The sequence below is a fragment of the Mirounga angustirostris genome, unplaced genomic scaffold, assembly GCF_029215605.1.
Source record: "Mirounga angustirostris isolate CCGP_5_RB_7025 unplaced genomic scaffold, mMirAng1.0.hap1 SCAF_11, whole genome shotgun sequence".
Classification (NCBI taxonomy): Eukaryota; Metazoa; Chordata; class Mammalia; order Carnivora; family Phocidae; genus Mirounga; species Mirounga angustirostris.
In genome coordinates, this window is record NW_026991719.1 from 18589519 (window position 1) to 18614793 (window position 25275).

Consider the following 25275-nt stretch of genomic DNA (forward strand, 5'->3'; position numbering starts at 1 on the left):
TTTGTTCCTTGAAACCTCGACACGTAAAATCTTGGTATGTCATCATGGGAGCACTCCTAGTTAAGATCTCCGCCACCTGCTTAAAGCAGGAAGGAAGACTGAAGAAAAAAATAACCTGCTTTGTTTTGGGTGCCATTCCGAACTTATCCAACACTAGCAAGATGTTTTTCCTTCCAGAGTCTCCAGGGCTGGAAACAAAAATCAGAACAAACCCTAAGAAATTTTAGGTGACTGAAAGGTAAAGCTTTAATTTAAAAAAGAAATTAAAACCTCCCGTATTCTATAGTATTTTAGTTCTTGGCTTTTCATAGTCATTTGTCATGCTTGCCTCGAGACACTGTTAAAAGTAGGAATGTTTCAGGATATTTTTCAGGCTATGGAAAATATTTGCCTGTTAACCAACTGTTGCAGTTTGTACAAGATTGTCTGAGAACATGTGTACCTTTTCTAGAATCCTATTGTTCTTGAAACATGGGACTCTTTTCCTTGTCCTTCCTCCCAGGGGGCACTTGGAATCAGTTTGTTGAAAAGAGAGGCAGTTTCTTTTCCATTCAGGTTTGTTCAAACTCAGGAATGAGGAGAAGTCTGAAGAATGTTTGTGGCTAAGCTGGAAATCAATGGAAAAACGTGTTATGGTTTTACAACAAATCAAGTAGCACAGATTTGCTTTGTGTTCAGGAGTTAATCTACACTCTCTAAAAATGCTCCACAAGCCAGTTAAAGCAAATGAAGGAAAAGACTCTGCTGGAACCCCCTAGAGAGAATATAGTGCTATGTCATACAGCTCTCGCAAATGAGTGGGAGAGATCATCTTAAACCTTAAACCGTGTGTTGAAAACACATGCCAATCGCTCTGATGCTTGCCATTAACAACTTCAGAATTAGCTTACAGATGGTAATCTCCATAGAGCAGTGACTTTTATGTGGGGAACCCAGGGAAGAAAAGCTTTTTAATTCTTTTTTTTTCTTTTGCAGCTGAACACAAGTGATCTGGGAGCCTCAGCACCATATAGAAAATACAACTATATCATTGAAGTGTTTGGTGTTAATAATTCAGAGAAAGTGATAAACAGTCAAGGGTTTGAGAGAGGCTGGAAGTAAACTTTAAAAGTATAAAAGCTGAAAGCTCAAGTTTTGAAAATGTCCTTGGCGATTTAAAAATTCATATAAGTCCGTAGTTTCAAATCAACATTTTAAGTGTCCAAATTCTAATGCCTCCATTTCCCTGTCTAATTCCAAGTAATGGTCCTGGAAATAAAACTGGAATAGGACCCAAATATTAGAAATGGAGATAGAAAAATAATGTAGTTGCTTATTTTAAAGCTGAGGCAGTAAATAATCCCTAAAATATTACTCACCTGCTTTTACATTTACCCCAAGATCCTAACAGTGAGGGCTGCTGTATTTCTTCCCATTCTTGTAAGTGGTACAGTGTTTTATAGCACGGTATGATTCTGCCCTGAAATAATGGAGAAGGGAAAGTTCACAAAAAAGACTAGGATGGCCAAAAAGAAATGCCCTGTTACCTTTCAAGAGTGGAAGAGAGGTAAGGTAGATAATTCCAACTAGAGTGATCCCCAAGTCATTTTTACTTGGCTTTGAAGTATACTTCTGGCTGTTAAGTTTTATATTTCCTTTTTAGTGGTACTTCTTTTGGGCCAGTATTAACATGGGGGCTACTCAAGTATGTGCAAGTAGGGAAACTTGAGGGTATCACTGGAGGGAACCAAAGAGCTCAGACGGCATGGAAAGGATGGACAGGAATTAAATATCTGCTGTCATTATCCCTAGTGGCAGATAATCCATGCAAAAAAATAGTTAGAAGTCAACTCTTTTATGCTACATGCCCCAGTATAATTCATTAAGTGAGCACCTCTCCCCATCGCCTAACTATGAAGGAATGTGGCTTTCTGTGACTTAAGAAAACTAGTTCTAGGAAAGATTATCATCTTCATAATGGTTAGGAAGCAGGAACACAAAACAAATGATGGGTCACATCTTGGAAAAATCCAGTGCTTTAGATGATACTGCTTGAAATTCAGGTACCTTAAGCTTGACATAGTCATTTCCTTGGAGAGTGTCCTTCCTTGACTACTGGTGAAATGAAATCAGCGCATTTCACCTGCCTTCTCAAATATGGCGTGTCTAGACTTATATTTAAGTTAATTTTATTCCTCTTTAGTTCCTGAACACACAACTCTGTCATCACTCAGAAGGGCTCCATTTTCAAAATCTCTAAAACTGATATCGCCTCTCATTAGAGACTTCTCTTTCACTTTTTTTTTTTCTTCGTGGATAGTTCTCTTCAAACATCTCTTCCCACTTCAATCAGACTGCCTGGCCTTGAGTATGTCCTTGATGGGAGCTCCTCAGCTCTTTCCCAGGACCAGTGCAATGAAGTATAAACTCAATAGGGCAAGCGAGGCTTTCCACTGATTGGGCCCCACCAAGCTCTCTATTCTCATCTCTGGCCTCCTCCTGAGTTCTATTACTCACAACTAGTTCACACTAAATGCTACTGTTCATCTTCCCAAAGCATGGCTCACTCTTTACATTAACATGCTAAAAAGTCTTGTGTCCTTTCTGCCTTTCCAGTGGAGAATGACCTCTCAGCCTTGGCTCTGGGGATCCTCCCTATCAACTACACTACCCTACAACGGGAAGTTTAATAAATAGTAACTCTGAACTTGGGAATCAAGGGCAGGGAGGAGACCACAGTAGGACTCAAGTGACCTCAACAGTGAGAAGGAAAAGTGGACTGCAGGGCTGGCACCTGCTGGGACTGACAATGCAAATGTTTTCACACATGTATCTAACGCATACTTTGTGATATAGACACTTTTACACTGAGCAAACCAAGGCTGGGAAAGTTTAAGTAACTCCTCTAGAGTTACTCTAACACTAAGCGTTAGAGGCAAGTTTCAATGCCAGGCATTTTTCAATCCAGAGCCTCGTTTATTTTGAATGCCCATAGCTGCCTTCTAGTATTCATGTCCACATTAAATGTTTCTTCCATCATAATCCTACTTACATTTCCAGGTCCAGACAAAATTCACAAAGACTTATTTGAAATGCCCCAAAATACATGGTCATTTATTACTTGGAGAACTACCTGCAAAGATGGAAATGTCCTATATCTTTGTTTGTCCAGTATGGTAGCCACTGGCCACATCTGGCTATCGAGCACTTGAAATGTGGCTAGTGAGACTGAGGAATGAAATTTTAAAATTTATTTAAATATGGGGTGCCTGCTGGCTCAGTCAAATGAGCATTCGACTCTTGGTTTCAGCTCAGGACATGATCTCAGGGTCGTGGGATCGAGCCCCACATCACGCTCTGCGCTCAGCCTAGAGTCTGCTTGAGATTCTCTCTCCCTCTCCCTCTGTCCCTCCTCCTGCTTGCACACTCTCTCTCTCTCAAAATAAATAAATAAAATCTTTAAAACTTATTTAACTTTTATTACGTTAACTAGCCACATGTGGCTGGCTACTGGATCTGTAGCTCCAGCTCTCTGCTACTCAAAATGGTCAATCAGCACTGGCATCACCTGGGAGCCTATTAAATATGTTAAATCTCAAGCCCTGCCTCAGACCTAGTAAATCAGAATGTCTAACAAGCTCTCCATGTGATTTATCTGCACATTAAAGTATGATAAACACTGCTCCAGTGCATTTATTAGCAATCATTATGGATTTTTTAAAAAAATCACATTTTGTATCAAGTTTTATAATACACACACCTGGAAGGCAGGAAACACCCTATTCAGGGAGCTAAATATGTGTTGAATTGAACACAGTATGTCTACTTAAAGACTCTACCTGGTGTTCCTTCTGGCCAGGCCTTCCTGCTTGCTGGGGAAGTAAGAATACTTTTGGCTACCCTTCCTCCAGGGTGGCCAGGCCCTTCAGGTCATTTGCCTATCTGCACGCTTGGTTACGGGCTCCTGCAGACTATCATATGGCCTCCGAGCTAGGATAAACAGAGTCTCTTCAGCCACCATACAATCCTTGCACTGTAGACCCCATGGAATCTGTTGCCAAAATACTGTCTGTCCTTTTAAGGTTCTGGATGTCTTCTAGTCTCCATCCTGTCTCAGCACCGGCTGTAGGGTCTCATACAGGACTCTGCCTGCATGCTCACGAAGCAAGCTTGGGGGTCTTTGCATGCACTGTTCTGATGATAGCCTGAGAAATCTTGGTCCCCTTTGGCCAACATCAGTGCCTCACGCTGGTGCCCTTAGGGCCCTTCTGGATGACTTCCAAGCACCAGCCTGCCATAGCTCTTGGGTTCCATATTCCTTTGGGCCACTAGCCTTTTGGCTTGCTGGACAACTGAGTGAAATCTCGGGCACTTTCCCTTCATGGCACTGGTGCCTCAGGAATCCTTCCATCACTAATTGCCCTCCCCCTGGGATTCTTTGGGCTCCAAGCCTGCCCACATCCTAGGGAAGTGTGGCTCTTTTCCCTCACTATATTATTGCCCTGGTCCATCTGCAGAAGCTATCCAGGTACCAGCACAGAAACACGTGCTATGGTTCTGATTATTCTTCTGGCCACTGGCTTTCCCTTTGTGGTGGAATGGAGAGCACTTTAGAACATCTTCCAAGTACAGTGCTGTTGCACTGGGAGCCTATCTGGTCACTACCCTGCTCACCTTTCCGGGATTCTCTGGTCCACAAGTCTGCCTTAGTGCTATAAAACTATGGCCCCGTTTGCTCACTGTAGTCTCCTCAAGGTGGTGCATGGGTGGTACCTTCTGGTCACCCAGGCTAGAGTTCCAATAATCCCTAAGGCTTTTAACTTCCCCCTTGCTGGGGAAATAAAAAAAAAATTCATCCACTTTTCCTCCAGTGCGTAACCACATGGTGGAGTTCTGGAGATACTCTAGGCCATAGCCTGCTGGTGTTCTGGGGAAACGTGGCTCTTTCTGTCCACTGTAATACCTTGACAACAGTGCCTCAGGTAACCTTCCCGGCATCAGCTCACCCTAGAGCTAGGGTTCCAGTATACTTCAGGCCGCCAGCCTTCCATTTTGCCGGGGAACCAAAGGCCCATTTAGTCACCTTCCCTGCTGTGTGATGATTCTTGGGATGGGCTATATGGTCATTAGCCTACCCACTCCTTGAGGTCCCAGGGATCCGTTCACTCACAAATTTGTCTGGGTGCTGTGGAAGTATGGCTGTTGTAGGCTACCATAGTATCCTCTCACTGGTGCTTCCAAAGAACCATCTGGGTTCCATCCCATCCTCGTGCTATCTTTATGGTGGTCCTTAAACCCACCCTCCCTCCCCCTGAAGGGAAGAGGGATGAACTTAAAGCCACCTTTACTATACTACACTGATTCTCTGAGAGCCCATCTGGTCACTGGCTTGCCCATGCCTAGGGATTTCTAAGATCTTTTGGGCTACAAGCCTGCCTTTAGTTACGTCCTTTTCTTGTAACAGTGCCCTGGGACAAATATCTGGGCACTAACCCACCCCCATGTGCTATATATCGTTCCTTACATCCTTCAGGCCATCAGCCATCCCCACTGCTGGGGAACTGAAGTCACTCTGTGCTACCTTACTTACAGTTCAATGATGATGCACTGTGTGCCCGCCTGATTGCTGGTTTGTGCTCCCTGTGCTTTTGAGTATCTTTTGGACCACAAACCTGTCCCTGTGCTAAAGAAGTATGGCTCCTTTTGCTCACCATCTTATCCTCAGCCTGGTCACTTGGAGAACCTTCTGGACACCAGCCTAAAGAAGTGCTATGGTTCCGGTTTTTTCCAGCCATCAGCCTTCCCCTTAGCTGCAGAAGGGAGAGCACCTTAGGCCACCTCCCTTGTAGAGCAATGATAGTTGGGGCCCATGCAGTTACTAGCCTCCTTACATCCTGGCATTCCTGGGATCCTCCATACCAAAGCCTGCTTTCATGTTGCGAAACCATGTCTCCTTTCACTCACTGGAGTTTTCTCAAGACGGTGCACTGGTTGTATGTTCCAGACTTCCAGTGATCCTCAAGCCACCACCTTCCCCGTTAATGTGAAAACAGAAAAGCTTTTATCCACCTGCCCTCCACCACACTGATGCTCTGTGGGCCTATTTGTCACCAGACTGTCTATATGGTGGGGCTGTGGGGATACTTTAGGCCACATGCCTGCTGGTGTTCTGGGTTAACATGGCTCTTCCTGCCCACCAGAGATCCTTAAGAATGATGTCTCATGCAACTTCCCCTGTGCTAGCCCGACCTAGCACTGGGGTTCCCACGTACTTCAGGCTGTCAGCCTTCCACTTTGCTATGGAACCAAGAGCACTTTCAGCCACCTCCCCTGCAGGGCACTGATGCCTTGTGAGGCTAGAGGGAGGAGAAACATCCAGGTACCAGCCCTATCTACCACCTGAGGTTCAAAGATCCCTATACCCACAGGCTTCCCCATATTCTGAGAAAAACCTGACTCCTATTGGCTGCCATCCTGTACTCATATTGATGCCTCCAGAGAACCACTGCCTGCAAGTGTGCTTGGGTTTCTTTAGTTCTTACACTTGCCAGCTCGAGAAATGGGTGAATTTTGGCCACCTGTCCTGCTGCTTGCTGGTGGTTGGTAGGGTGGTGGTGAGAGGCATCAAGTTACTAGCCTGCTCTTCTGGGATTCCTTGGGCCACGGGCCTGCCCACGTGCTGGGGAACTGTAGTTCCTTTCACCCAGAGTCTCATCTTTGCCTCAGTCCCCCTGCAGAACCTTCTGACCACCAGCCACCCCTGTACCGTTTCTAGTTGTCCTTCCAGCCATTAGCCTGTCCCCTCACTGGTGATATAAGATCACTTTGGCTTCCCCACTTCCCTGCAGTGTACAGATGTTCTGAGTGCCTGTGTGGTTAGCAGCCTGCCTGCCCTCTGGGTTGCAAGCCTGGCAGAATGATACAAAGTGTAGTTCGTTCTGACCAGGGTTGTATCCTTACCCTGGTGTCTTTGGGAAAAACTTCCTTGCACCAGTTGGTAGACATACTGTGGTTCTGGGCTTCCCCCTGCTTAAGAATCCAGAGCACTTTAGGTCATCTTTAGTCCATAGCACTGATATCCTGGGGACCCATCTGGTCACTAGCCTGCTTGTTCCTTGGGATTCCTGGGATCCTTAGAGTGTCTGCATGCTGCGGAACTGTGGCTCCTTCTGTTTACATAATTTCCTCCTGATGGTGCCCTAGAGAGACCCTCAGAACACCTGTCTGCCCATGTGCTATGGTTCTGGTGGTCCTCAGGCCACCTGCCTTCCTGCTTCTTGGGAAACCAAAGGTACTTTGTACCACCTTCCCTTAGATACAGTGTTGTTTCAGTGACCCTTCGGTTTTCTCACCTGCTCTGCACCATGTGCTATGGTTCCTATGTTCCTTCTGGCCATTAGGCTTTCACATATTTCATGATCCCATTTACGGGAAAGTCCATAATAAGCAAATGTGTACAAGTAGAAAGTGGAATAGTGATTGCTAAGGGATGAAGGAAGGGAGGAATTTGAAGGTATAGAATTAAGAGGTGATGGAAATATTCTGGAATGAGATAGCAGTGATGGTTGCCAACATTGTAAATATCCATAAAACCCCACTCACTTATACAGTTTAAAATGGCTAAAATGGTGAATTTTGGCAATGTGGATTTTTATTTTAATAAAACAAAAGCTCAGAAATTCTTTGTTTTAAATATCTTCTCACATGATTTTAGTAGCATATAATGCTAAGTGAAATAAGTTAGAGAAAGACAAATACCATATGATTCTAGTCCTATGTGGAATTTAAGAAACAAAACAAATGAGCAAAGGGAAAAAAATAGAGAGTGGCCAACTGAGAAACAGACTCCTAGCTACAGAGAACAAACTGCTGGTTACCAGAGGGGAGGGGAGTGGATGGGTGAAACAGGTGATGGGGATTAAGGAGGGCGCTTGTTCTGATGAGCAGGGGGTGACGTACAGTGCTGAATCACTATATTGTACACCTGAAACTGATATTACACTGTATGTTTCCTGACTGGAATTAAAATAAAAACTTAAGGTCTCTTGCCGCAGCAACGCAACTGGGAGCACCAGGCGCTGGGCTCGGAGCGGAACTCCACAGATCGCTTTAAGAAAATGGCAGACAAGCCGGACATGGGGGAAATCTCCAGCTTCGATAAGGCCAAGCTGAAGAAAATGGAGACGCAGGAGAAGAACACCCTGCCAACCAAAGAGACCATTGAGCAGGAGAAGCGGAGTGAAATTTCCTAAGAACCTAGAGGATTCCCCACCCTCATCATCTTCAAGACACCCCAGTCGTGATGTGGAGGAAGAAGAGCCACCTGCAAGATGGACACAAGCGACAAGCTGCACTGTGAACCTGGGCACTTGGTGCTGACGCCACCGGCCTGCGGGTCTCTCAGGGGACCACCCCCCAATCGGACTGCCAAATTCTCCGGTTTGCCCTGGGATATTATAACAAATTATTTGTATGTTTAATGAAAATAAAACACACCTTGTGGCATGGCAAAAAAAAAATAATAATAAAATAAAAATAAAAACTTAAAAAAAAAAATAGCTTCCTACATGATTTTAATGGAGATGGTCCATAGACTAGTGCCTGAGAATGAGTGAAAACCCACAGATCCTACAATAATTACTTCAAATTTATTTTCTAAGAATAAAAGTTGCTATTTACCAAGGGCAAACAAGTCACGTTTTCAAAGATGTGAGTGAAACATAATGAGTTTCTCATGCTTGTCCTGAAATTGCTTTTTAAGAGGACTGGCTAGGCTTGAACTCGATACGTGTCAGCGATCCCCTGCAGCAATGCATGGTAGCATCCACTGGTGCGCTCCCAGTGACCACCTGGTAAAGCAATATTGCCTGAGCACTCTTTGTAGAACTAAAATCAATCCCACCGTCGTTTCCTGCCTGATGAGAAACTAAATGAAGTGCTAATGAAATAGAGCAGAAGAAAGCCAAAAGAAAAACCGGGCTCACAAATACCTTTGCAAATCCTCTTCGGCAACCTGGGGCTTGGCCTGTGAGCAGCAATTCTTCCAAAAGTGCTCATTCAGAGAGATTACTTCAAAGTCACAGCTGTAATCAGATAATGAGATCATGCAACTGAAGTTCCCATGGTTTATGTCAACAAAGGAGATGTTATCCCTGTAACTTCAATTGCCAAAGAAACTACATTTGGGTTTATAAAGAAAAGTGCCTGAATTATCAGTGTAAAAAAAATGGACACAAGTAATATACTTTGTTAAAGTTACAGCACAGAAAATAATATTTTTTATTTTATTTCATTTCAAAGGACAAAAAATATTGTCCTCCAATTGCTTCACTTGCTGCCATACTGTATCTCACACCCCATTTTGTTCATCTTTAGTACCTACCTATCATGGCCCAGTTTTTCTCTTAATTTATTCAGGTTACTTATAAAATGCTTAATGTGACCTCAGCCCTGGGGATGTGAAGACAAAGATAAAACAAAAGAAAACAACACCACAGAACTAAAACCACAATTCCTGTTTCCAATAAACTGCCACAGAGTAAAAGGAAAGCATGGAAGACGGTGGTAAATTAAGAAACAGGATTGTTTTATTTTTCACTTTTAGAGAAATTTCTCAATAGAGTTATTTTTTTTGTGAACCTTGATTTTGAGATGTTAGCTTAAAAATGTGAATTTTAAAGTTTCAGCAATTTCTTGCCACTGCTTCCCACTCTGCCCAGACTGTATAGACAGGCCCACGTGGGGATTGCAGAGAGGAGTCTGTTACAGTCCTGAAAGTCGATTTAATGCCTTGGTTTTTTGGCTGTAGGGGCAGCAAGGGGATGGGCAGAAACCTGTTTCCAATAACTTTACTTAAATTTCCCATTTCAAAGCTAGACTTTGTATTTGCCAGTCATGGTTATGCTAATCACCATAATTTTAAGGAATGTAATCTCTTACACCTATGCATAAGAAAAGGGCTACCAAAGAATCCCCCATAAAATAAGGCCATCACCCATTTTTTTTTCTTGTGGATTTTTCTTCCCTCAAGACTAGTTGTGGAGTAGCAGGAGGTTCTCTGCTTCTTTACAGAAAATACCTAAAACCAATGATGCACATTACTTACACCTTAAAAAAGATACAAACACAGAGACTATGACAATGTAATATGAAAATAACCCACGACTGTAAAGCAGGGCTTATCTGAGAAATGCAGAAATGATAAAACATAAGGACATGCATTAATGTAATTATGTTGATAATACAACAGTTGCAGAAAGGCATATGCTAAAATTGAATATTGAAAGGTACTTTTTAAGGAAATAGAAGATTTTTCCATTTATACATATAATTAATAGTCTTTATCATAAACCTGCCATCATTATAGTTAATAACAGATCTCTAGAGGAAGTCCCTGTAAACTCAGGGACAACAATAAGAAATATGTGTTCACTGTTCTGATAAAGTAGCATTGTGGAAATTTTTATTAATGTAGTAAGCCATGTAAAAGAAATAGGAGTAAAAGAAAATAATCCGCAATTATTTTGAGATGATTTGATTATACTCCTAGAAACCCAAGGCATTCAGCTAAAAATAACAATCGCTAGTCTTAATGAAAGCTTAATCAAGGTAACAATATTTGATACCCAGAAGTCAACAATACTCTGTAACTTCATAATAGAGAAATAAAAGATAATTTTACAAAGATCTATTCAATAGAAATATATTGCCCTTAAAAGCAATAAAAGGAATAAACTTAAGAAAGAGTGTGTAGAAAATGAATAGGTAAAACTGCAAAATTTTATCGGTACATTGAAAGGAGGACCTAAATAAATAAAAAATTGTGACATATTGTCAGATGGAAAGAATGATTATTTTCTTATTTTTCTGTCCAAGTTAGGTTTTAGATAACCTGGAATTAAATTCTTAATCTCAAATGGTATTTTTACAGAATTTGACAGTTTTATTCTAAAGTTCAACATTCAGAAATATGGATCTTCACAAAGGGATGCAGAGCTCCAGAAATGGTAACTACATGGGTAAATATAGAAGGTCTAAAAATTGAAGTCACAATTTAAATTTTTATGTAAATCTTTTCAAAATATAGTTAACTGTTTTTCATAGAATTGCCATATAACCCAGCAACTCCATTTCTGGGTATATACATACAATGGAATATTATTCAGCTTTATAAAGGAAGAAATTCTGATATGTGCTCCAATTTGGATGAACCTTGCAAATAGTGTGTTAGATAAATTAAGCCAGACGAAAAAGGACAAATACTGTATGACTGCACTTATATGAGGAATCTAGAATAGTCGAATTCATAGAGACAGAAAATAGAATAGCAGTCACCAGGGGCTGGGGAGGGGGGGGATGGGAAGTTACTGTTTAATGGGTACAGGGTTTCAGCTTGGGATGATAAAAAAAAATCTGGAGATAAGATAGTGATGATTGTTCACTACAACATGAATGTATTTAATGCCACTGAACTGTACATTTAAAAATGGCTAAGATGGCAAATTTGATGTTATGCATATTTTACTACAATAAAAAAGATAATTCACTGTTCTATAAATAATAAAAATGTATTATGGAAACACACACACACACACATACACACACTGACCTAGCAGGGAGAAATATACATATACCATGGTAAGGTTTTTAAACTGTGAGGTTATGTACAGTTATAGTAAGTGGTATACAGTTAAAAGTAGAAAGAGATCTACTAAAGACCTGTACTATAAACCCTAAAGCAATCACTAAAATAAGAAAACAGAATTATAAACTAATAATCTGACAAAGATAAAACAGAATAAAAAATATTTAATCCAAAAGAAAGCAGAAAAAGAGGAAAAAGAGAACAAAGAATAGTTTGGACAAATAGAAAACAAAAAGCAAGATGACAGACTTCAACTAACCCATATCAATAATTATATTAAATATGAAAAGTTCTAATTGTCCCAATTAAAAGTTAGAGATTGTTAGAGTAGGTAAAAATTCAAAAGTTTTAAGAAATATACTGTAAATATAAAGACACAAATAGATTGACACTAAAAGAACGAGAAAGTATTCCATGTTAAGACTACCCAAATGAAGATGCAGGATCTAGTTACAATGTAGCTGTAAAGTGCTGCCTTGTCTTTGCCCCCTGCTCAAAATAAAGCTGTTACCTTTCTAGCCCTGTCCACCATGGTGCTTAGCAGCCAGGGATGCATGGTCTCAGACATGTTTACCAAGTAAAACACTGACTTGAGGGGCGCCTGGGTGGCTCAGTCATTAAGCGTCTGCCTTCGGCTCAGGTCATGATCCCAGGGTCCTGGGATCGAGCCCCACATCGGGCTCCCTGCTCAGCGGGGAGTCTACTTCTCCCTCTCCCACTCCCCCTGCTTGTATTCCCTCTCTCGCTGTGTCTCTCTCTGTCAAATAAATAAATAAAATCTTTAAAAAAAAATAAAAAAAAATAAGACTACCCAAATGAAACTTGAGCAGCTATATTAAAATCAAAAATTTCAGAGGAAAGAATATTCCCAAGGAAAAAAGAAGATTATTTCATAATGATAACAGGGTAAATTCAGGGAACATCATTATTCTACACTTTTATACACAGATAAATAAGCACATGAAGATATGCTCAACATCAATAATGATCAGGGAAATGTAAATTAAAACCACAATGAGATACCATTACACACCCACTAGGAACAGCTTAAGGACTGATCATACCACCTGTTATGAGGATGTGGATGAATTGCAACTCTCATACACAGCTGGTGGGAACATGATATGAGAAAAGAGACTTGCAACAGTTTGAAAGTTTCTTAAAAAATTAAACACACAGTGATGGTATGATCTAGCCATTCTGCTCTTAGATATTTACCTGAGAGAAATGAAGGCATACATCTATATGAAGACTTGTACATGAATGTTCATAACTGCGTTACAGTGTTACTTGTAATAGCTAAAAACATGAAATGAACAAAATGTCCATTGACAGACGGATGGATAAACAACCTGGGGTATATCCATCCAAAGGAATGCTAGTCAGCAACTAAAATGAATGAACTATTGATACACAATACAGCATAGATAAATTCCAAAATACTTATGCTTAGTGAAATAAGCCAGACTGAAAGGATACACTCTGTATGATTCTATTTATAGGGAAATCTAAAGAATTCAGGCTAATCTATAGTGGCTAGTGGTTACCTGGGGATGGGAGTAAGGCACTGTGAGGGACAAGACAGAGAGAGTACAAAAGGGTACAAGAAAACTTTTGGAGGGGAATGGATATATTCATTATCTTGATTACGATAGTGATACATTTTAAGTATGTGCCACTTATTGTATGTCAACTATATACCTCAATAAAGCTATTAAAATATGTAGAACATGTTGTATATAAATTTATATATAAACAAAAAGTCCTTTTATGTCTTTAAGAAAGGAAAAGCAAAGATAATACATAGAACTGGGATAATTTTTTTTAGCAAATGGGCAACAATAAAAAGAACATATACACCACACTAAATATGAATGAAAAGTTTTATATAAATAAGCTTCTAATATAAAGGAACAGAATCGAATTGTATTGGTCATTTATCAAAATCTGTTTGGAGGATGCTTACTTTCTAAGCATAGGAGAAAAAGAAATAGTCACAAAGAAAAAGGCGGACAAATAATTCTGTATATTCTATAGAAAATAAAATAAAAGCCATCTGGGAAAAATATTTGTGGCAAAAATGCCTGAGGGTGAACATCTCTAATCTACAAAGGGCCCAAACAAGTAGGTCAATTCTAAGATCAACAAATAACAGGAAAAAGATGTGAACAGACAATTCACAAAAGGGAAAATTCAACAAGTAAATGTTCAATAAAAAAGTGATAACATTTTTCACCCACTTAATTAGTAAAGCCTTGAAAATGAATGCTGCTAAGTATGTGTTAAATCTGATACCCTTCTATACTACTGCTGCTTTGAATACTAGTATAAACTTTATAGGCTATCACAGTTTTAGTTTTTAAGAACTCTAAAACTAGTCAAATCCTTTGGTATAATAATTTTCCTTCTGGGATTTTAGCCTAAGGAAATAATCCAAATTCTGGAATAATCTTATCCTTTAAGATATTTTTCAAATAACAATGTAAATTAAAAACTCTAAATAGCTAAAACAGGAGACCTGCTAATTAAATCAGGGTATAACTGCTCAAAGGAATATTTTATAGGCATTAAACAAAACACAGACACTATAGTAAGATGGAAAAGCATATAATATAATGCTAGGTTCAAAAGCATGATATTAAATTTTATGCACTCTGTGGTTAAAATAACATAAATATTTTAATGCACCAAATGCAAAAGGTAAATATAAAACTAATAGCAATAGACGGGTCAGTGATTAATTATCTTATTTTTAACGGTAATATTCTCATTCTATTTTTATGTTTAAAAACTGAAAACAATTCATGACAAACCATTTTACAGTAAGTGTGATGTAAATGCCAAGAATCTTTGAGAAACATTTATGAGCAAGCAGCCACATAGACATGAGAGCTTTTGGTGTGTAAGGTGAGCATTTTGGGGTTAATTTTCTGGAACTCATTTTCTTCCTGTGTACACTGATCTCTAAACATCAGATTTCATGATTCTCAGGGCTTCATCAATACTAATTAAGTTAAGCCAGGTTTCCACTGATTTTCTTTGTCTATTTGTAAACTACAAAATGCTAAACCAATCAGTTTAGACAAACTAATCCAACTGATCAATTCAATGAAAAAAGTCAAAGTGCTAATTGTGCATTATATTGTTTCAAAGAAAGTGAAATGGATCCTGTTTTTTAAAGAGATTCTTTCAGTTTGGTTAAACTGTGAGGCAATGTACAGGCAGTGATAAAGATCTGGCTGTTCCTAAAAGGTTAAAAATGAACTCTAGAGTTCTCAGAGCCATGCTTCATGAAAAATCACACTGATTACTAATCCTATAGCTCTGGATGGCTCAGTTGTAAAGATTTACTCGATTTTTGCTCAGAGTGGCTTTCTTTGATCATCCTCCTCCTAAATAGCCAACCCCCTACTATATACCATACCCCATAATCCTATTTTATTTTTTCATAGTAGTTATTACCAATTGAAATTATTTTATCAATTTGTTCACTCTTCCATTCACCTTTACTCAAAGGTCTCACCTGTGTTATTGGCTGAAATATCCTCTGGGTCTAACACACTGCATGGTACATAGAAAGTGTTCAATTAATAATTGTTGAATAAATAATTAAATGTATTTGACACCAGTAATGGTAACAATAGCCTTAACAGAGCTGAAACCTATCATCCAGGACAAGATGAAGGTCAGGCAAGATTCACTCAAGACCAGAGTTGGGACCAAAGAGGAAAGCCCAATGAAATGAAATACTCCCAATCCTCATTATGGAGAATGGTTGGCACCAGAGTATTCAAAAAGATGGTCTTGTGCATAATGGGAAATCTATACTGCTCTGAGATTAAGGATTAGAATGAGGAGGTAAGGCAATGGGTCATCTTAATTCTTGGGCTCATTTTGGGTGCTCTCAGGAATCACCAAAACTTAGAGGTAAGGTTTGGCATCTCCCGTCCAACTTGGTAATAAAAGAAAGTCTCAGACCAAATCCTCCACACACACTGGCAAGAAGAGCCATATAATGCCAAACTAAAGAAATCCTAGAAGTCTGTCCTTTCTGGTGCTTCCATATGTAACTTGAATAAATTGTACACCTGAGAAAAATACAATATTATTGTAGTGGTAGGACTGACGCACCATCTACTTTAAAGAGGTGATAGGAATATTCCAGAATACCAACTGGGTTCCAGGTTTAGGTTTAAACATGTGCCACAATTAGTGGTAAATGTAAAGGGCTTGTTGGATCCGTATTCTTTATTTACTCAAAGATGGGTAGTGTCTTTAAAGCATTTTAGCCAATAAATACATCTTGAATACCAGCAAATGCACCTATGACAAACTATTTCTAACATCTTGGCCTAATTAGCAAGCTATAAAATTCACCAATGAAAAGCCATTTCTACCACTAATTATGCTAATTAGAAAAATCTAGTGTTGATGGGAGACAAAGGTAGTTAAGACATTTGTAGCAGCCATCCCTGGAATGGCCTTTCTTATGCTTACCTCACCATTCCTAGGATATGGAATTCTGATGAGGATTACAGATTACTCTTAAGGATAGAATAAAACTGACACATTTGTATCATGTAGGCTATACTGAAGCACTTTACAGAAAAAATTACAGATATCATAAATGGTATCTCTGTTCATAATCAAGAGGGCCTCAGCCGGGGAGCTAGAGGTATAATGAGGAGGTATACTGGAGAAAATATTGAAAGATCTGTGGCCCAGAACTAAGCAGGAATCCAAGGCAGGCAAGAATCTCATGTCAGGGCAGAAAGCTAAGCCAGGTAACTGAACAATCCATAAAAGAAGCACAAGTATGAGTGGGTTTTCCCTAGAAAAGGGAAAACAGGGCAGATGTAAGACATTAAGTCGGAAGCAACATGGATAAGCAGGACTTATCTCTTGGGGTACAAAATCTTCGCTCTGATCTTGGTACTTAAGAGCATGAGGAGTCCTGAAGTCAGAACTTGTGTGAAATCATGATTTAATTATAAGCCCCACTGCCTTATGGGAGAAATGAAGAGAAATGATAAGGGCCGAAGTTCCTTGAGCCAGTATATATGTATACAGGAATATACTCTTATCTGTAGTCCAGGTTACCAATCGTATTTCATTGTAACTCTTATTCTTTGTAATTCTATATATTATATCTTATCAATTTAAAAACATTCTGAGATGTATCCACAGGCTGCCAAAGGGTTTCATAGCATAAAAAATGTTAAGAACTCCTTGATCTGTGTGTGTGTGTGTGTGTGTACATGTGTGGTGGGGGTGGGGTGGGGTTGAAAGACCTTTATGAGGACTCAGAAGTTGAGTGAAACTAAACCTATGGGTACGGTAGTAGGGGTGGTCATCATCAGAACACCCATCAACACAGTTCAGGGAGAACTGAAGCAGGTTTTGGGGTATGAGGCAGAGGCCAGCCCTGACATTCGTATTCAAATGGAATCAAGTAAAATTTAATCATAAGGGGAAAAGCTGCCACAAAAGGCTAATATCCTTCAGTGGCAGTGTATAAAAGAGGGTGGGTTGTGTGTATATAAATCTCACCTAACAAAGCAGCTCATGTTTTAGAGTCTGTATCCCCAAACTGTGTCTTAGAAGCCAATCCAAAGACATAGATTCAAGTGCAAGTAGTTTACTGAGGGTGTGATCTAAGGAGAGAGACACAGTAGAGGAGTAGGGAAGTGAAACAAACAATGGAATCTTGATAACAAAGTTGTGTTATTACTACTGTGAGCAACTGGAGCTTAATCTCACTGGGAACCTTGGGATGTGGAGTAGAACAACACCTCAGAGACACCCCAACTGAAGGACAAGGGCACTAAGATATCTACACACCAAGTTCTGTCAGTCACTGGTCAAAGGCTGTTCTTATAGGGAGGCATTTAGTTCCTGGCATTTCTGGCCTCATGTATGTATGGGGGAGTAAAGGCGTTGAGGAGTGTAAGTTCAGAGAAAGGGGATGTCTGGGTGGCTCAGTTGTTAAGCGTCTGCCTTCGGCTCAGGTCATGATCCCAGGGTCCTGGGACTGAGTCCCACGTTGAGCTCCCTGCTCAGCGGGGAGTCTTCTTCTTCCTTTACCCCTTCCCCCTCCCATGCATTCTCTCTTGCTCTCTCTCAGATAAATAAATAAAATCTTAAAAAAAGACTAGGGATTACCTTCAGCTCAGGTCATGATTTTGGAGTCCCAGGATCAAGTCCCACATTGGGCTGCCTCCTCAGCGGGGAGTCTGCTTCTCCCTCTGACCCTCCCCCCTCTCGTGTTCTCTCTCTTTCTTTCTCAAATAAATGAATAAAGAATCTTTAAAAAAAATTAAAAAATTAAAAAAAAAAAACAGTAAGTCCAGAGAAAGCCCAAATGCAAAGACAGGCAGATGCCAGCAGTCGGCAGGATGGTAAGGGCTGAGGGGATACTGGTGTGGTGGTTGGGAAGGGGAGGATCTGCCATGCTTGATAAGTAACAGTTGTAATTAACTTTACTTAATAGGGTATCCGAAGTCAGGTTAAGGGGGAATTTAGGTTTTGTATGCCTTCTCTCCTTGTTTCAACTATCTTAACCATTACTGTGACCCTCCTTCTCCATGGCTAAGAGAAAGCGGAGGTAGAGAGCCAAAAATTTCTTCTCCAAAATAATTTTTATAGTTCTCAGATTCTGAGCAGTATATCCTTGGCTGAATCAGAAGTAAACACTGAGGCTGTACCCAAAGACTGCAGCGCTACTTGTCTTCAGTACCAGTGGGGGTACAGTATGAGTGGAATTAAATGAAGGTTGAACATATAAGGCACTTAGAGAACCACCTCTCACCAGTCCGAGGAAGGAGTCTTCTGTTCAGCTCAAAGCTCATACTGTTCTCAGTCCTCTTAGATGACTCAGGAGAATGGATCTTTTCAAAGGCATTAAAGGAGGCTGTAAAAAGAAAAATGGTTTTAGAAGCATGATGAAATTAAAAAGAAACCAAAACAAAACTCCTGGCATCTGTGCCCTGAAACATCATCCAACTCCTATAATAAGTGCAAGCACAGTCTTTCATTTGGGAGTGCTTGTGGTCCTGGCATTTTTCCCTCCCTGAAACTAGAGAGAACCGTCTCTCTACCCAGGTCATTGAATAATAAAGTTTATGTTGCTACTACCAACACTGATTTTGCCCTAACCACAAGATGTTGTGAGAAAGAGCCATTTCTGTGAGAAGTCCCAAAGACTTGTATTTCAGAAGGTAAAAGTTTTTTTCTTTGAATGATAATTTATCATTATTCCTCAAACTGATCTTTTGTTAACGAATGTATGAAGCCTAGAAAACATTTTAATGCTGTAATTATAGGGGGCTAGTCTGTGCCAAATGGATTATGATAAGCCTTTACTGTGTAGCTGGGCCACCAAAGATTTGATCAGGTCAGAGGAGAAGGAATTAATCTGTGATACTTTAAAAATTGGGTTTTGAAGTTGATTTTTAAACTTAAAACAATTTTTTTTTTGTCTTCAAGACTATCCATGAAAGTCTTTTGAACATACTATGGACTCAGAAGTCAGGTTTCTTGTGAATGTGTGCGTCTAAATGTGTCTATCGACCTCTTTCCACTCAAGAATCACTAGAAAGAAGAACACCTTAATCAGAAATGGCAGAGATGATTCACAAATACCAATGGAGTGTTTTTTTGCTAATTGAAAATATTTTTATAGTGATCACTTAAACTCTTTCAAATCTAGAGTTCAGAGATTGCCTGTTATTATTCCCTAACCTAATGCATCTCTGCAGGGAAGTACCTAGTATTTTAACAGGCTCTTTAGTTTGAAATGATAATAAGAAGACACTTTTTTTGAAGAAGAAAAGTCACTGGTGATTTATTGGGAATTAGGAAGGCTTCATTTATCTGGGTGGTGATGCTGAAATGGGGAAAGGATATGAGGTATTTAATCCACAATGGCCTCTGATAATGTCCAGCTAATATCTAGCTGTCTGTCCAGGGGGAAACTGAGTATTTCACAGTACTTTCGGCTTTTTAATTTTTGTTTTTTTTTTTTTAATATTTTATTATTTATTTGAGAAGTGGGGGAGAGAGAGAGAGAGAGAGAGAGAGAGAGAGCATGAGCGGGGGGAGGGGCACAGAGAGAGAGGGAGAAGCAGACTCGCGGTTGAGCAGAGAGCGGAACATCGGGCTTAATCCCAGGACCTTGGGATCATGACCTGAGCCAAAGGCAGATGCTCAACCCACTGAGCCATCCAGGTGCCCCTTTGTTGTGGTTTTTATTTGCGTCTGCTTCTGACTACACGTATACATGGATTTGACTCAAATGAGAAGATGGCTCAACCTGGCCTTGGAGAAGGCACCTGGTAACAGAGTAAGTTTGCTCACTTGTAAAATTATGGCTTCCATGAGGTCCTTTCCTTAATTACAGCCACTGTTCTGTCTATATTACATAACTTTGCACCTATCTCCTTGTGGATAAGCTAGTCAGAGGGAAGGGAAGCTCTGTGAAAGAGGAAGAAAAAGGAAACTAGAAATGAAGAATATTTCACTTCTTTCTTCTGGGAAGAGTTTTCTCAACTTAATTGTAATTTCCAGTAAAAAAGAGGAAGCTAGTCTACTTCATTATTTCTTTTATACCTAAGAAAGCTGTATGAATGCTGTTTCTCAGGCTCATAAAGGAAAATAAGAGAAAAATGTCTTTATTCCTATCTCATTGCCCTCAATGACTGAAACATTTCCTCTAGGATTCCAAAACAGTATATGAATGGGAGGTTGAGAAGAAGATGTATTTGGAGTGGGATTCCAGCAACCTAGCTACAGGGACTAGACCTGCAGGGACATGCATCTCCTTTCCCATATTTCCTCAAAAAGCAGAGTGTCAGACATTGAAGACAAATTACCAGTGTACTGCATGAGTGTGGTAATGATTCAGCTGGTTGGGGCCAACACATTCTTCTTCTAATAGACTAGAAACATACTTTTGGTTTTAGGACTACTAGTTAAATGGTTTTCTTTTTTACTAACTCCATTTCAGAAGGTTCTATGCAAAGACCTTTAAATTAGTTGCACACAAACACAGATGCCCCTTTAACATGGATTTCTTACTTAGAAGTAAAATTTTACTGGGTATAAGCCTACAGATTGTTTCTTAAAATGTTACATAAATGGAATTGGGCACAGTTGAGAATTGCTCACTACTTCAACAAGAGAGAGATTATTAGTCAACTTTTATCATATTCTCCAAACCCCCAGAGAAATGTAATTTTAAAGATTGGGTCCTTAATGAAGACCAAGTTATTCAATATTAAACTCAACACAGTGAAAAACAGCACCCCATTAAGGTTTTAAAACTGTCAGCCTTGATTCTTTTTAATTTGAATTGTTTTCTTTCAGTATGTTAGCTATGTAATATGCAAACAACCTCAACATTAATATTCACTCAGTCTGATGCTTCTGATGTAGACAAATGCTAGCAGAGTAGAATCTCTGTAGACCTGAATACTCTCTGAATTAAGAAAACCATCCATAATGAGTCTAGCTACAATGTAGATAAAATGTAACCCCATCTTACATGGCCTTAGCATTTATAGGAAAATTCATTAAATTAGCTCCAGAAAGAAAGACAAAAGGGCACATTTCTCTACACTGATGGAAATCATAGATTTTTTTTTTTAATTGGGGCTCTAAGAGCCAGGGATGGATGGTATCCCACTTTCTAAATGTCTATACATTGGAAACAGGATTGATAGTCTTATTAGTTTGTCCTTTGTGTACTTAAAACATCCCAAGTCTCTGGTGCTAAAAGATTTATACATCATTTTATATTTATAACTCATTTCTATTCATTACTCTTCAGGGTAGCTGCAAGAAGGTTGTTCTGGTACTGGCCCCAGGTTTTAGAGAAGACAACAACTACTGAGAGATTATGTGATGGGATGAAAGCTTGCAAGTGGCAGCAGTAGATTTATAGCAAACTGAGTTTTTATTGTCTCTTAGAATATGTGATCAGAAGTCAAAGAGAAGCTTTGGAGATTCAGAGGATTTTGCTCAGATAAAATAAATTCCCCCAAACCTAAGGTAGCTAGCACCTTACCTACCAACGCTAGATCCTTACAAGTTTCCTTGGGACTATGTGTTGTGGGTAGTAAATTAGGGGAGTAAGTAAAGATCAAGTAGATTGAGGGAGATGGTTGTTATTTATCAGCCCCAAATCATCTCTCCATGTCATCATTCTTGCACACCATATATATAAAGATGGAAAGAAGATGCCAACATAATAATATAATGTTAAAAGTTATCCATCAGGAAACAAAATGTAACTGTGCAATTTTCACCCCTTCTCAAGTAAGAGGAAAAAAGTGGGTACTACATTATACTCATTATCCTAAAATTAACTATGCTGGAAATTTCAAAGAATAGGAAAGTTCACCACCACCATTTCTTTGTGTAAGAATGGCTTTGCTCCCATGTATGTGCTTTTGGGAGCAACACACCATGAAATTGTCTTGGCACTATTTCTAAAAATATTTTTTCTGAGTACACTGTTCTGTGAAGTTTAAAAAAACATTAATTGTGATAAAAAACACATAACATAAAATTTACTACCTCAACCATTTTTAAGTGTACAGTTCGGTAATGTCAACTAAATTCACACTGTTGTGCAACCAATCTTCAAACCTCTTCATCTTGTAACACTGAAACTCTATATCCATTAAAAAACATTTCCCTAGTCCTCTCTGCCCCTAGCTTCTGACAACTACCATTCTATTTTCTGTATCTATTAATTTGACTGTTCATATTCATGTTGTAATGTGTCAGAATTTCCTTTCTTTTTAAGGCTGAATAATAATCAATTGTATGTTTATACCACATTTTGTTTATCTATTCATCCGTAGACTGACAGTCGGGTTGCTTCCACCTTTTTAATATTATGAATAATACTGCTATGAATAAAGGTATACAAATATCTTTTTGAGAATCTGTTTTCAATTATTTTGGGTAAATACTCAGAAGTGGAATTGCTGGATCATATGGTAATTCAATTTTTAATTTTCTGAGAAAGTACCATACTGTTTTCCATGGTAGCTGTACCATTTTACATTCCTACTAATAGTGCACAAGGGTTCCAATTTCTCCACATCCTCACCCATATTTGTTATTTACTGTTTTTGTTTTTTTAGAGTAGCCATCCTAACTGATGTGAGGTGGTATCTCACTGTGGTTTTGATTTGCATTTCCCTAATCATTAGTGATGTTGAGCATCTTTTCATGTGCTTGTTTTTATATATCTTCTTTGAAGAAATGCTTATTCTAGTCCTTTGTTTTAAAATCAGATACTTTCATTGTTGTTGTTGAGATGAATTCTATGAAGTATTGTGGCAAAAGGATCCCTGGTCGAAGAGTTTGGGAAACCCTGACTGTTTTATCACCTTCTTGAAGATTTGCAGTGTGCCTATATCATGTTAAAGGCTCTGAGAATTAGTACAGTAAAGAAAGATGATAACTTTGTGTAATAGAGTATTTTCCATACATAAATACTGTGGAACCATTTTACACTGAACACTTAGTCTCATCTTCAGCCAGTGGGTAGCCAGTGAATTCAATTTGTGAAAAGCTCTTCTAAGGGGCGCCTGGGTGGCTCAGTCGTTAAGCATCTGCCTTCAGCTCAGGTCCTGATCCCAGGGTACTGGGATCGAGCCCCGCATCGAGCCCCGCATCGAGCCCCGCATCGAGCCCCGCATCGGGCTCCCTGCTCGGCGGGAAGCCTGCTTCTCCCTCTCCCACTCCCCTGCTTGTGTTCTCCTCTCACTATGTATCTCTCTGTCAAATAAATAAAAATCTTTAAAAAAAAAAAAAAGAAAAGCTCTTCTAAGGTTTAAAAAATGAACAGTTAATAAAGAAACATATCCATATGAGAAGGAATGCTTTTGTAGTAGGCTTCGTCATGCTGTGTCTCCCACGTAGACAAGCTTTTCTCTTACATCACTTTGCAAATATTGAGTGCTGACTCAGTGCTGGAGATTTAAAAAAACCTAGGTTGTAGCTACTTACTTCAACAATCTCTAGGGGAAGAAAAATAATTATAATGGAATTCGGTAAAGATGCTGTGATAATGCAAGACATAGTATCTTAAGTAATTTGGTCGCAAGTAAGAGAAAGCAAATCAAACTAGCTTTAGCAGAAAGAAAGGAAAATGTAATAAAGATACAGAAGGGTATCATGAAACTCAAGGGCAGGAATGCAGCCAGCTTAGGGAAGACCTGGAAAGCAGCCAGGACTCTATCTGTCCTTTCTTTTCTCTAAGGGTCTGTATAAATCTTCTATGCACAATATTCTTTTTATATAACTCCCACAAAGCTTTTTACTTCACATGTTATAGTTGTATACAATTACAGAGAATTTTTTTTCAGTTCCAATTCTAAATTCCAAGGAAAGAGAGTGACTAACTCAGCATGTGTCAAGTATCTACACATGGTTCAGTCGACTGTGGCCAGTGGGATGGAGTCACATATCAAAACATGGCTGCTATGTACCCAACAAACTCTCCAACTTCATCTCTTTTCACTTCATTCATACAACCCCATGTTCTAGTGATAACAGTAATAATTGTCTATTGAGGAAACCCAAAATAATTAACATAAGCATTTGCTATTGATAAAGTAATTCTGGATAAACATTCAAAGCCATATCTACATATCAGCAGTAACTAATTACAACATACAATGGAGAAGTAAAAGCCATTCACACTAATAATAAAAAGATAATTCAAATAAAGATTATTCTTAAGAATGTGCAAGACAAAAATTTTAAAATTTAAATGACAAGTCATTGATCTTGGCTAAAAATCTGAATTGGGCTTTCTAGAAGCTGAATTTTAAAATTCAATTACTGCCATCCTATAATGCCTTTCCCTCTATACCAACTTGGATAAAAAGTGAGAATAGTCATTGAAGTGAACCATCCAGCCTCAATGAAACAGATAACAGATATCTACTGACTTATGCTGTCATCTCCCTTTATATATGTTAGCAACTTGAACTAATTGTTGAGGTAATGAATAAGTAAGAGAGGATTTAGGCAATTTCAGGAAAGACAGATTAGCTCCCAGAAGCCAGAGAACAATAAATCAAAGTGGAATCCAGGTCTGAGAAGTTGGCAGAGAGCAAATTTATTGCATACATAAAATATTTTAGTTAAATACTACTCACCTGAGATTCTGTCTTTTCCTAATTTGCAATATGAGAGGAAATTTGTAGATTCAGAAAGGGAAATTTGGGGGAATAATGTTTACATGTTTCACAGGGAAGTATTTTCTCATTTTATGGGTTTGAGAAAATTTATTCTATCAATGATTTCACAAAAAAATATTGTATTTTTACTGTAGGCATTAGATAGTTTTAACTTAGGTAAAATCCTAAATTGGCTATCCTGTTCTTTAAATACGTTATATTACTTTTGTTGCTAAAATTTACGCTTTTCACTCACATAACTTTTCCTCTTCAAATAGTTTAAATTCATGAGGTTAGATAGTGCTGTTTTTCTCTTCTATCCTGTGAAGCTTTAACTCTTTAACCTAGTGAAAGCCTCTTATTTTTTCAAGATGCTGATCTCTTGAGGGATACAGTTACTTGAATCCTTGGTGCTTAAGGTTTTATTACATTTCTTACTGCAAGCATTGGAAA

The 25275-nt window shown here is 39.1% G+C and overlaps 1 protein-coding gene, 1 long non-coding RNA gene and 1 other non-coding gene across 3 annotated transcripts; 2 read left to right on the forward strand and 1 right to left on the reverse strand.

Annotated features, from left to right (window-relative positions):
• Nucleotides 1-475: 475 nt before the first annotated feature.
• On the reverse strand, nucleotides 476-18535 carry LOC123852569 (uncharacterized). Its single transcript, XR_006792930.3, has 4 exons — nucleotides 18432-18535; nucleotides 8970-9062; nucleotides 1359-1459; nucleotides 476-607 (listed from the first exon to the last, which is right to left on the reverse strand). It is a non-coding gene; the product is annotated as an uncharacterized LOC123852569 (long non-coding RNA).
• LOC123852499 (thymosin beta-10-like) lies at nucleotides 8066-8457 on the forward strand. Its single transcript, XM_045886576.3, has one exon. It carries the CDS (start codon nucleotides 8097-8099, stop codon nucleotides 8229-8231), a length of 135 nt encoding a protein of 44 aa, XP_045742532.1. The 5' UTR covers nucleotides 8066-8096; the 3' UTR covers nucleotides 8232-8457.
• LOC135362047 (small nucleolar RNA SNORA63) lies at nucleotides 12061-12191 on the forward strand. The gene has a single exon (XR_010406336.1). It is a non-coding gene; the product is annotated as a small nucleolar RNA SNORA63 (small nucleolar RNA).
• Nucleotides 18536-25275: the final 6740 nt, after the last annotated feature.